The 13,224-nt window shown below is 33.7% G+C and overlaps 1 protein-coding gene across 1 annotated transcript in view; it reads left to right on the plus strand.

Annotated features, from left to right (window-relative positions):
• The window catches only part of LOC109601936 (uncharacterized), a 158,601-nt gene that overhangs the window by 103,023 nt on the left and 42,354 nt on the right, over positions 1 to 13,224 (plus strand). The window contains exon 3 of the mRNA XM_049965595.1: positions 7,348 to 7,483. Coding sequence (XP_049821552.1) covers positions 7,348 to 7,483 — 136 coding nt within the window. The remainder of the gene's footprint in view (positions 1 to 7,347; positions 7,484 to 13,224) is intronic.

Below are 13,224 nucleotides of genomic sequence, written 5' to 3' on the forward strand. Positions count from 1 at the left end.
AAAAAATGGTGTAAAATGTGTTGGGAATCTTGAAATATTCAGTAACTTCAATTTATTTTTCTAATTAATTATATATTATTTGGGAAAGAGGTTCATCACTATAAATATCAATATCTTCTAAAAAAGTTGATGCATAATTTAAGTAAATTTAAAAAGAAATGGTGAATGGTGTGCTGAAATTTTTTAAATAAGTTAATAATTTTAAGAATTTCCTAATTATTTAAGTATATTTTTGAAAAGGTGTATATCATTAAAAATATTAATATCTTCCAAAAAAGTCGATACATAATTTAAGAAAATATAAATTGAAAAAATGGTGTAAAATGTGTTGGGAATCTTGAAATATTCAGTAACTTCAATTTATTTTTCTAATTAATTATATATTATTTGGGAAAGAGGTTCATCACTATAAATATCAATATCTTCTAAAAAAGTTGATGCATAATTTAAGTAAAATTAAAAAGAAATGGGGAATGGTGAACTGAAATTTTTTAAATAAGCTAATAATTTTAAGAATTTCCTAATCATTTAAGTATATTTTTGAAAAGGTGTTTATCATTAAAAATATTAATATCTTCCAAAAAAGTGGATACATAAATTAAGAAAATATAAACTGAAAAAATGGATGATGATGTGTTGAGAATCTTGAAATATTCATCAATTTATTTTTCTAATTAATTATATATTATTTGGGAAAGAGGATGTCTTGATAATCTTGAAATAAGTCAATGACTTCAATTTATTATTTTATTTTTAATTAGAAAATTACTAATAATTATCTATAATAAATATCATTATCTTCTAAGAAAGTAGATGAGTAAATTGAGTAAAATTAAAAATGAAATGGTGAGCTGAGATTTTTTAATATATTTTCTTAAATATTTAAGTATACTTTTGGAAAAAGGTTTATCATTATTTACCTAATTAATTAAGTATAATTTAGGAAAGAGGTTTATCGTTTTAAATATCTTCGGAAAATAAATCAGAAATTTCAATTGCTAATTATACATGTATATTATTGGAAAAAGATTTATCAGTATAAATATCAATATCTTCTAAGGAAATTGTTTTACAAATGAAGCTAAAATAGTTAGAAGAAATGATTTATGACGAGTTAACTCGTCAGTAACTTCAATTTATTTTCCTAATTAATTATATATATTTTTGAAGTGTGTTTTATTATTATTAATTTTAATAAAAATTTTAATAACCAGATATTTTGTGAATAATATTGATTTAGACGAGCGTCTCACTAACAAGTTCCATTTTTAAAGCGATCCCGAAATTCTAACTCGAATGCACTTATTACTCCATCTAAAGGGACAGATATTCCCGTGAAAAATCCAACTCAATACATCGCAAACGAATATTTCCATCCGAGTTGTTTACATCCGCCGTTGTTGACAAGTTTAACTTGACTGCATTAGCGAAAAAGGAGTGGAACTTCATTCTGGCGGAAATTCTGAAGAACATAAGCCATTACAAGGGAAACTTTCGGCTTCGGCTAAATGAAGTTTCCTGCCTGTGAAATATTCGAAATGCCTCTTTAAGATATGGTGAATTTATCTATTATTAATGATGGCTTGCCGGGGTGGTTTCCAATCAAATGCATGTTTGGGAGATTGGCCCCAATAAATAATGATACCTTTCGTTTTTACTGCGTTACGGAGATGAGCGTTATTTAAAGGGGAACGAGAATTTAATGCAGCAGCGGGAGCCTCCAAAAAATACTCAGTGGTAGCAATACTACTTCAACTCATGAGGGCTTAGGAGGAGCCGAAGATTATTATTATATAAATTTTATTCCACTTATGATAACCTACAAATTCCCCTTTAAGGCAAACGTAAAATGGCGTCGTAGTGAACTTTAAAACGGTTTCTAGAATTACATAATTCCAGCAATATCAAGTAACATAAAGGTGTTAACGAAGTGCTACACCCAACCCCGATATCAATCAGTTGTCGCCGCGGCAGCAAACACGTTATGTCAACATATTTACTTTGGAAACACTGTTTACTAAATTCGTTACCGAATCGTCGATATCTGTGTGCGAAAACGATCCCCGCCTTGGTTCGCACAAAGTTTTAATCACACTCCCTCGAACTCCCATTGTGGCATTAACTTTCCACCGACGCGTTTTGTATTCACGTATAGCTTTGGGTACTTACAATGGGAATCTTTGAGGGTGTACGGATCGATGGGTTGTTTTTCGATATGGGCCCCATTTTGAATTGAATTTACATTTGTATGTACCATACAAACCAGTTAATCAAACGGATATAAAGCCCCTTACGATTGAAAGGGTGCCCAATTAAAAAAAATTAAAACTTATTTAATGATGAAAAAGGTTTCTTATTTATTTTACTATTATAATTAACAAAGTATCTAGTTCAGCGGAGTAAAAGAGTGACTTAATAAAGCAGCATCATACTTATTGATTTCCAATAACGAAATAAGTGGATTTACGATGTTTTTCCTTGTGCCTTTTTAGACAGGCAGGCGCAATATGAAAATATCTTTGGAGCTAATATCCGGCCTTGTCCATTATCGACTGGAAATGAGCTTGTGAAAATGGTTTATTTGTCAGTTCTGACTGTGTGATATGCTTTTTACTCTCGTAATAAGGCATTAAAGCCAGCAGTTAAAAATAGGTATTACACCGGCACAAAGATTCTTTGACGACGTTAAGCTGCAGCCGGAACGTGGGATACAAAAAGGATGACGTTTGATGATGTAATGTTTGATACCTTGTCACTTTTGTTGACGTTAAAATCGATATATTAATTACAATACCATTTGACAACTTAATGACTTTAAACCACATAAGTACAATCACCGGAAGCGATTGCAGGAATTTGATTTGAAATCCGGAATTGCAACCGTTCCGAGACTGAAAACAAAAGGTTATGCATCAAACGTTATGGTATGTAGCTGCAATTTATAAAACCCACTGACCAATATGAAGGTCCCAGACATTGTATGGCTTTGGCAATACTGCTCACGTACAGAAATAAAAAACAACAACAAAATATAGGATAATTTATTAGTGCGATTCTTTCGTTCACTTGGCTCAGGGGACGTTTTTCGTCTGATTCATTTCGTCTGTAACATGTGTCCGACTAGTTTAAATCGAAGGGGTAATTCAATAAATTTCAACTGTCAGGACCTTATCGGACAAGGAAATTTTTGGTACGTTACATTTTTAATAAATGGACACGGAAATAACTACAATTTGGCTCCTATTGGCAAAAAATCACTCATTTTCAATCCCACTCTGTGACCTTCCTTTTAAAAATGAAAAATGAAGTCCACTAATACTCCAAGAAAACAAAGACGTATAAAAATGCTCATTATAACTCTGTAATAATTATTAATCATTTAAGGGATATTATGAGAAATGTGTTCAATTGAAAATATTTTATTTTATACAAATGCCCTTGCAGTCCTGCTGTTACAATTTTCCATCATTTTGAGTATATGCCAGGACCTCATTGAGTAAGGAAGCTTTTGGCACGTTACATTTTTAATAAATGGGCACTGAAACAACTGCAACATTTACTCTTATTAACCAAAAGTGACTCATTTCCAATTCCACACTGTGACCTTCCTTTTAAAAATGAAAAATGAAGTCCAATAATACAAGTATGAAATGTTGTTTCTAACTCTGTAATAATTATTAATCATTAAACTTTAAGGGAAATTATGAGAAAATTATTCAATTGAAAATATTTTATTTTTTACAAATGTTCCTGTAGTCCTGCTGTTACAATTTCTCATCATTTTAAGTATATGTCAGGATGTTATGGAGTAAGGAAGCTTTTTTTCGTTACATTTTTTATAAATGAGCTCTGAAACAACCACAACATTGACTCTTATTGCTAAAAAGTTACTCATTTCCAATTCCACAGTGTGACCTTCCTTTTAAAAATGAAAAATTAAGTCCAATAATACTCCAAGCAACATAGAAGTATGAAAATACTGTTTCTTACTCTGGAATAATTATTAATCATTAAACTTTAAGGGAAATTATGAGAAACGTATTCAACTGAAGGTATTTTATTTTATATAAATGTCTCTGCAGTCCTGCTGTAATAATTTCCATCACATTAAGTATAGCCTGGACCTCATCGAGTAAGGAAGCTTTTGGCACGTTACATTTTTAATAAATGGGCACTGAAACAACTGCAACATTTACTCTTATTAACAAAATGTGACTCATTTCCAATTCCACACTGTGACCTTCCTTTTAAAAATGAAAAATGAAGTCCAATAATACTCCAAAAAACATACAAGTATGAAAATGTTGTTTCTAACTCTGTAATAATTATTAATCATTAAACTTTAAGGGAAATTATGAGAAAATTATTCAATTGAAAATATTTTATTTTATACAAATGGTCCTGCAGTCCTGCTGTTACAATTTCTCATCATTTTAAGTATATGTCAGGATGTCATCGAGTAAGGAAGCTTTTTTACGTTACATTTTTAATAAATGAGCTCTGAAACAACCACAACATTGACTCTTATTGCTAAAAAGTTACTCATTTCCAATTCCACAGTGTGACCTTCCTTTTAAAAATGAAAAATTAAGTCCAATAATACTCCAAGCAACATAGAAGTATGAAAATACTGTTTCTTACTCTGGAATAATTATTAATCATTAAACTTTAAGGGAAATTATGAGAAACGTATTCAACTGAAGGTATTTTATTTTATATAAATGTCTCTGCAGTCCTGCTGTAATAATTTCCATCACATTAAGTATAGCCTGGACCTCATCGAGTAAGGAAGCTTTTGGCACGTTACATTTTTAATAAATGGGCACTGAAACAACTGCAACATTTACTCTTATTAACAAAATGTGACTCATTTCCAATTCCACACTGTGACCTTCCTTTTAAAAATGAAAAATGAAGTCCAATAATACTCCAAAAAACATACAAGTATGAAAATGTTGTTTCTAACTCTGTAATAATTATTAATCATTAAACTTTAAGGGAAATTATGAGAAAATTATTCAATTGAAAATATTTTATTTTATACAAATGGTCCTGCAGTCCTGCTGTTACAATTTCTCATCATTTTAAGTATATGTCAGGATGTCATCGAGTAAGGAAGCTTTTTTACGTTACATTTTTAATAAATGAGCTCTGAAACAACCACAACATTGACTCTTATTGCTAAAAAGTTACTCATTTCCAATTCCACAGTGTGACCTTCCTTTTAAAAATGAAAAATTAAGTCCAATAATACTCCAAGCAACATAGAAGTATGAAAATACTGTTTCTTACTCTGGAATAATTATTAATCATTAAACTTTAAGGGAAATTATGAGAAACGTATTCAACTGAAGGTATTTTATTTTATATAAATGTCTCTGCAGTCCTGCTGTAATAATTTCCATCACATTAAGTATAGCCTGGACCTCATCGAGTAAGGAAGCTTTTGGCACGTTACATTTTTAATAAATGGGCACTGAAACAACTGCAACATTTACTCTTATTAACAAAATGTGACTCATTTCCAATTCCACACTGTGACCTTCCTTTTAAAAATGAAAAATGAAGTCCAATAATACTCCAAAAAACATACAAGTATGAAAATGTTGTTTCTAACTCTGTAATAATTATTAATCATTAAACTTTAAGGGAAATTATGAGAAAATTATTCAATTGAAAATATTTTATTTTATACAAATGGTCCTGCAGTCCTGCTGTTACAATTTCTCATCATTTTAAGTATATGTCAGGATGTCATCGAGTAAGGAAGCTTTTTTACGTTACATTTTTAATAAATGAGCTCTGAAACAACCACAACATTGACTCTTATTGCTAAAAAGTTACTCATTTCCAATTCCACAGTGTGACCTTCCTTTTAAAAATGAAAAATTAAGTCCAATAATACTCCAAGCAACATAGAAGTATGAAAATACTGTTTCTTACTCTGGAATAATTATTAATCATTAAACTTTAAGGGAAATTATGAGAAACGTATTCAACTGAAGGTATTTTATTTTATATAAATGTCTCTGCAGTCCTGCTGTAATAATTTCCATCACATTAAGTATAGCCTGGACCTCATCGAGTAAGGAAGCTTTTGGCACGTTACATTTTTAATAAATGGGCACTGAAACAACTGCAACATTTACTCTTATTAACAAAATGTGACTCATTTCCAATTCCACAGTGTGACCTTCCTTTTAAAAATGAAAAATTAAGTCCAATAATACTCCAAGCAACATAGAAGTATGAAAATACTGTTTCTAACTCTGGAATAATTATTAATCATAAAGCTTTAAGGAAAATTATGAGAAACATATTCAACTGAAGATATTTTATTTTATATAAATGTCTCTGCAGTCCTGCTGTTATAATTTCCTATCACTTTAAGTATAGCTAGGACCTCATCGAGTAAGGAAGCTTTTGGTACGTTTCATTTTTAATAAATGGGCTCTGAAACAACCACAACATTGACTCTTATTACTAGAAAGTTACTCATTTCCAATTCCACAGTGTGACCTTCCTTTTAAAATTGAAAAATTAAGTCCAATAATACTCCAAAATACATAGAAATATGAAAATACTGTTTCTAATTCTTTAGTAATTATTAATTATCAAACATTAAGGGAAATTATGAGAAACGTATTTAATTGAAGATATTTTATCTTATTTTAATGTTCCTGCAGTCCAGCTTTTACAAGTTCTGATCCTTTAAAGTACTTGCAGGAAGGAAGCTTTTGCCAAGTTGTATTTTTAATAATTGGACACTGAAATAAGTATAACATTAACACTTATTGGCAAAAAGTTACTGATTTCCAATTCTACACTGAGACCTTTCTTTAAAAATGGAAAGTTGTGTCCATTAATTCTCCAAGAAATATGTATATACTTTTTCTAACTCTTTAATAATTACAAGTCATGAAATTTTAATGGGAATTATGTGAAATATGCTCAACTGAAGGTATTTTCTTTTACATAAAAATCTCTGTAGTCCCGCTTTTATAATTCCCCATCATTTTAAATAATGAATTTCGTTTTTGTCGCATTTACAAAATCACCGGCACTTCCCCAACAATAAAGCTAATAACACGGCGAGCAGGAACGGCCAAAGCGACGCGACAAAACGTCCCACCCATTTGATATTTATTATAACCGATTTGGGTAACACGTGTCCGACTACTTTAAATCGAAAGTGTAATTCAATAAACTTCAATAAGGGGAACCTGTCATGATGCTGTCGGACCCATTTTTCTTGTTCCACCGACGACGGAAACTTTTTCTTTTTTATTTAGTGGATTTTCAGGGGTTGCACAGATGCGGTCTGATAACGGCCCACTTCTGTTTCAGTTAAGCAAGAGTACACCGAACGAGGTTGTTTTGAGGAACGTGCAGCCCGCAGTGACCGGTCGATACAAATGTGAAGTTTCGACGGACTCGCCCAACTTTTACACCCACATGGTCTCTGGGTATATGTATGTAATTGGTAAGTACATCTGATTTTAGTTATTTAAAATTGTTACTAGTTAGTTGTTGCTGCGAATTTGGAGCTTTGGTGCCAGTTGCAGGAACGTCAGTAAAAATTGATGGTTCTTAAGCTGCTGATGAAGCTTCTATCGATCGTTAACGGATGACTAGTTGACTGATGATTCTGCAAATTGCATTATTTTTAGTGTATGAAAGAAACATTAAACTTTTTAAAATTAGAAGGTAAATGATGAACAGTAAATCACTTTAGGAAATAGCAAAAGGAGGCCACAGAGGAACGTCGAAAGGTTGATAAAAAAACAATTTCTAACTGCCCCATATAGTGATGTGAAATGACCTTAAGACCATAAATATGATCTTGATATTAAATGCTAGGAGAGAATTTGAAAAATTATTACGGCCATAAATCAACGCCGTTATTGGAATGCATCAAATTTATTGAAATATGAAACACTTAAAGTCACCATAAAAAAGGAAATCAAGATTTATATTTTAGCGAATTCACTTAAAAGAGGGAAATAAATATCCCTTGACTTGCATATATTCCATTTGATGTTTTTAATCTGATTTGGCCGGACGGCATTTGCGGTCGCATATGTTCCAATTGGGCCCATAACTTCTACCTCGTTGGCCGCAACTATAAATCAGAAAAATTGGACTCGCATGCATGAATTAAATTCTCTTTTACATCTAATTCGTTTCGTATTCCCATCATATTCAATTATCTAAATGCTGTGGCTATATTTTTACAAACGTCCCGTTTGTCCCCCTTTTTTCCGGCTCATCCCTGGAACTCATTACATTGTAACACAACAAAATTATTAAATGAACGAATTTGTCACTTGCTTGTTGTTGGTGCGATTTAAATAATAATCATAAAAGAAGAGGTCTTTGCTTAAGCCACCGCAAAACGTTTCGGCCACAAATTATTGTGACATAAAAGCAAAACGTCGACGGTTTTTTCTCCATGCCTCCGATTCAAATAGCTGGAAAATACGCGTGTAGCAGCAAACCGAATTAAAAGAGCATAATTAATGTAAAACAAAGTTGAATACAAAAATGCCGGGAAAAGTTAATATATTCAGCCAGTCCTTGCTTTCCGGTTGTCATTATCAAGAACGCAGTTTATTCGAATTACGACTCAATTTAAGAAAGAGCGCATCCTGCCAGGCAGTTTCAGCTACAAAAAGAAGGAAGCAACATATTCCAGAAAACCAAAGTTTCTGGCTCTTAAGCCCTGGATTACTTGTGTACAAGTGTTTTCAGATTGTGTCTGTTTTGCAATGTTAAGAGGCACTTTTTTAGAGCACTCTTTCATCGTTTAACAACTTTGTTATCAGCTCACAACTTGAATTTAATAAAATAAACTTTTTTCCAATATTTGAATGGACAGATTTCAATGTAATTGGATTAAATTTAAATAATAATTTGACTCTATTTAGTTAAATACTAGGATATTTGACAATCATTTTTTTTATTCTAATAATGACTATTCACTTTTATTGGCAATAATCTAATGAATTGGTCAAGTTTATCTTGAGATACTTCATTCCATAAATCACTGAAAGTTCTTCAAAGTCTGTGATGGAGAGCAGGATTTCGAAGTCTTCTACCAATGAAGTTCAACACGCATTCAATCAGTGGTAAATTCGAAGGTCTCGCTATTCATGACCACATTGATTTTTTGAAAATACTCCAACTAGCTTCTAAGGGATGCTAAGTTAAGGCAACAAATGAGGATGTACAGTTTCCTGGATGTAACAGGACAAATTACATCTAATTAAATTTAAAGTTAACTAACTGGCACACCCAATGGCACCCCAAACCATTCCTCCAGCTGTTCGATGTACTGACCTATACTCAAAACATTGACTTAAGGTGAATTTGACTTTCTACTGTGCCTTGTGAAGTGGTCAATTTCGTCTTGAGATAGCTCACTCCATACCATCTCCACTTGACTCTGTAAGAACACTGAAAGTTCTCCAAAGTCTGTGATGAAGACCAGGATTTCGAAGTCTTCTACCAATGAAGTTCAACACGCATTCAATCAGTGGTAAATTCGAAGGTCTCGCTAGCCATGACCACATTGAAATTTTGAAAATACTCCAGCTAAATTCTAAGGGGTGCTAAGTTAAGACAACAAATGAGGATGTACAGTTTCCTGGATGTAACAGGACAAATTACATCTAATTAAATTTAAAGTTAATCAACTGGTACACCCAATAGCACCCCAAACCATTCCTCCAGCTGTTCGATGTACTGACCTATATTCAAAAAATTGACTTAAGGTGAATTTGACCTTCTACTGTGCCTTGTGAGGTGGTCAATTTCGTCTTGAGATAGCTCATTCCATACCATCTCCACTTGACTCTGTAAGAACACTGAAAGTTCTCCAAAGTCTGTGATGAAGAGCAGGATTTCGAAGTCTTTTTACCAATGAAGTTCAACACGCATTCAATCAGTGGTAAATTCGAAGGTTTCGCTAGCCATGACCACATTGAAATTTTGAAATTACTCCAACTAGCTTCTAAGGGAAGCTAAGTTAAGACAACAAATGAGGATGTACAGTTTCCTGGATGTAATAGGACAAATTACATCTAATTAAATTTAAAGTTGACCAACTGGCACACCCAATGGCACCCCAAACCATTCCTCCAGCTGTTCGATGTACTGACCTATACTCAAAAAATTGACTTAAGGTGAATTTGATCTTCTACTGTGCCTTGTGAGGTGGTCAATTTCGTCTTGAGATAGCTCATTCCATACCATCTCCACTTGACTCTGTAAGAACACTGAAAGTTCTCCAAAGTCTGTGATGAAGAGCAGGATTTCGAAGTCTTTTTACCAATGAAGTTCAACACGCATTCAATCAGTGGTAAATTCGAAGGTCTCGCTAGCCATGACCACATTGAAATTTTGAAATTACTCCAACTAGCTTCTAAGGGAAGCTAAGTTAAGACAACAAATGAGGATGTACAGTTTCCTGGATGTAACAGGACAAATTATATTTAATTAAATTTAAAGTTGACCAACTGGCACACCCAACAGCACCCCAAACCATTCCTCCAGCTGTTCGATGTACTGACCTATATTCAAAAAATTGACTTAAGGTGAATTTGACCTTCTACTGTGCCTTGTGAGGTGGTCAATTTCGTCTTGAGATAGCTCATTCCATACCATCTCCACTTGACTCTGTAAGAACACTGAAAGTTCTCCAAAGTCTGTGATGAAGAGCAGGATTTCGATGTCTTCTACCAATTAAGTTCAACACTCATTCAATCAGTGGTAAATTCGAAGGTCTCACTATCCATGACCACATTGAAATTTTGAAAATACTCCAACTAGCTTCTAAGGGATGCTAAGTTAAGACAACAAATGAGGATGTACAGTTTCCTGGATGTAACAGGAAAAATTACATCTAATTAAATTTAAAGTTAACCAACTGATACACCCAATGGCACCCCAAACCATTCCTCCAGCTGTTCGATGTACTGACCTATACTCAAAAAATTGACTTAAGGTGAATTTGACCTTCTACTGTACCTTGTGATGTGGTCAACTTCGTCTTGAGATAGCTCATTCCATACTACCTCCACTTGACTCTGTAAGAACACTGAAAGTTCTCCAAAGTCTGTGATGAAGAGCAGGATTTCGATGTCTTCTACCAATTAAGTTCAACACTAATTCAATCAGTGGTAAATTCGAAGGTCTCACTATCCATGACCACATTGAAATTTTGAAATTACTCCAACTAGCTTCTAAGGGATGCTAAGTTAAGACAACAAATGAGGATGTACAGTTTCCTGGATGTAACAGGACAAATTACATCTAATTAAATTTAAAGTTAACCAACTGGTACACCCAATGGCACCCCAAACCATTCCTCCAGCTGTTCGATGTACTGACCTATACTCAAAAAAGTGACTTAAGGTGAATTTGACTTTCTACTGTGCCTTGTGAGGTGGTCAAATTCGTCTTGAGATAGCTCATTCCATACCATCTACACTTGACTCTGTAAGAACACTGAAAGTTCCCCCAAGTCTGTAATGGAGAGCAGGATTTCGAAGTCTTCTACCAATTAAGTTCAACACTCATTCAATCAGTGGTAAATTCGAAGGTCTCACTATCCATGACCACATTGAAATTTTGAAAATACTCCAACTAGCTTCTAAGGGATGCTAAGTTAAGACAACAAATGAGGATGTACAGTTTCCTGGATGTAACAGGACAAATTACATCTAATTAAATTTAAAGTTAACCAACTGGTACACCCAATGGCACCCCAAACCATTCCTCCAGCTGTTCCATGTACTGACCCATACTCAAAAAATTAACTTAAGGTGAATTTGACCTTCTACTGTGCCTTGTGATGTGGTCAATTTCGTCTTGAGTTAGCTCATTCCATACCATCTCTATTTGACTCTGAAAGAAAAATGAAAGGTTCCCAAAGTCTCTGGTGGAAGAGCTGAAGTCCAATATATTTTGCTGCTCGAGAAGGCATTAAAATACCCCAATGTAACACCAACAACATGAAATTAAGCAGCATCCTGCCTGAAAAGTAGATCCTGAAGTTAAGACAGCAAATGAGCTTCCGCAATTTCCTGTATGACCATCATAGTTGAGCAAACAAATGTGTCATTCTCTACACCACTCTAATCTTTAATGACGATTTTCCCATGTGAGGGAAAGTATAAGCTGAGGACCTCCAGAAATAATCCAGAAGTCCGGATTCTATAGTAAACACTTGGCCCAAATGTCATAAGAGGTCCTTCTAGAGCTACAGTTCTAAAACTATACTGCCGCCTCTTTTCAGTCATTAATTATTCTAAAAATTCTTAGACATATAAGCTTCGTACATACCAAATTTAGTTAAAATTGGCCTCCTGTTCTATTTCCTTTGTCACGGAGTATATCAGCAAATATTCAGTGAACATAAATAATGAATTGCCTCTTGGAAACAGAATTGATACATCCAGCCGAAGCTATTTGTTTCTTTGTCACTCCCCAAACCAAAGCTACCTTTTTGTAATTGCTTTAATTCGCTCCAATAAAACACCGGAGACTACACCATAAATAATCCCGCGAAGCCCAAAACGAGAAAAAAAAAATGCCGCGAATTAAAATCTTAAGCACTGTTTCGTTATTTATTCGCATCGGAATCGAGTTTATTTTATTAGCGCCGTAAATCACATACGGGGATTAGTGAGTTGTAGCATTTTTTAAGCCACTTAGTTGGTTCGTGTTTCGCTTTGATTAAATCACATAGATCTTAGTTGAGGGTGGGCGGATCCTTCGGACGAGCTTTTATACGGGATAAGGCGTCGCGGCGACCACTCAACCGACGCCGTCGTCTACGTGGATTTACGCCGCGGCGAAGGTGAAGAGGGCACCGGTGCGTTTGTCACTTAAAGTAATTTACAAGTTTAAATTAAGATTTACAGTTGCCTTTCTTAATATTAAGTGCTCACTTTTTTCACTTTGGGGGTATTAGGGCCTTCCACCTTGCGCATCGAAGTGGTGGCGTGATAAATTATGTTAATAAATAAATATAGCTCTTTGTTCTTCTTTAATAATCTTAAATTTGTGACTCACATTTAGAGGGTAAATCGGGAACAATTGAAATGGCAGAGAGGAACCTTAACACACTTTAGTTAAAGTTATGTCTTGTTGACTTGAAAAGAGGCTCAAAAAGACTGATTTATAGAAACGGCCCCGTAACTCATTTCCCGCCGTAATATA

The sequence above is a fragment of the Aethina tumida genome, chromosome 3, assembly GCF_024364675.1.
Source record: "Aethina tumida isolate Nest 87 chromosome 3, icAetTumi1.1, whole genome shotgun sequence".
In the NCBI taxonomy this organism is placed as follows: domain Eukaryota; kingdom Metazoa; phylum Arthropoda; class Insecta; order Coleoptera; family Nitidulidae; genus Aethina; species Aethina tumida.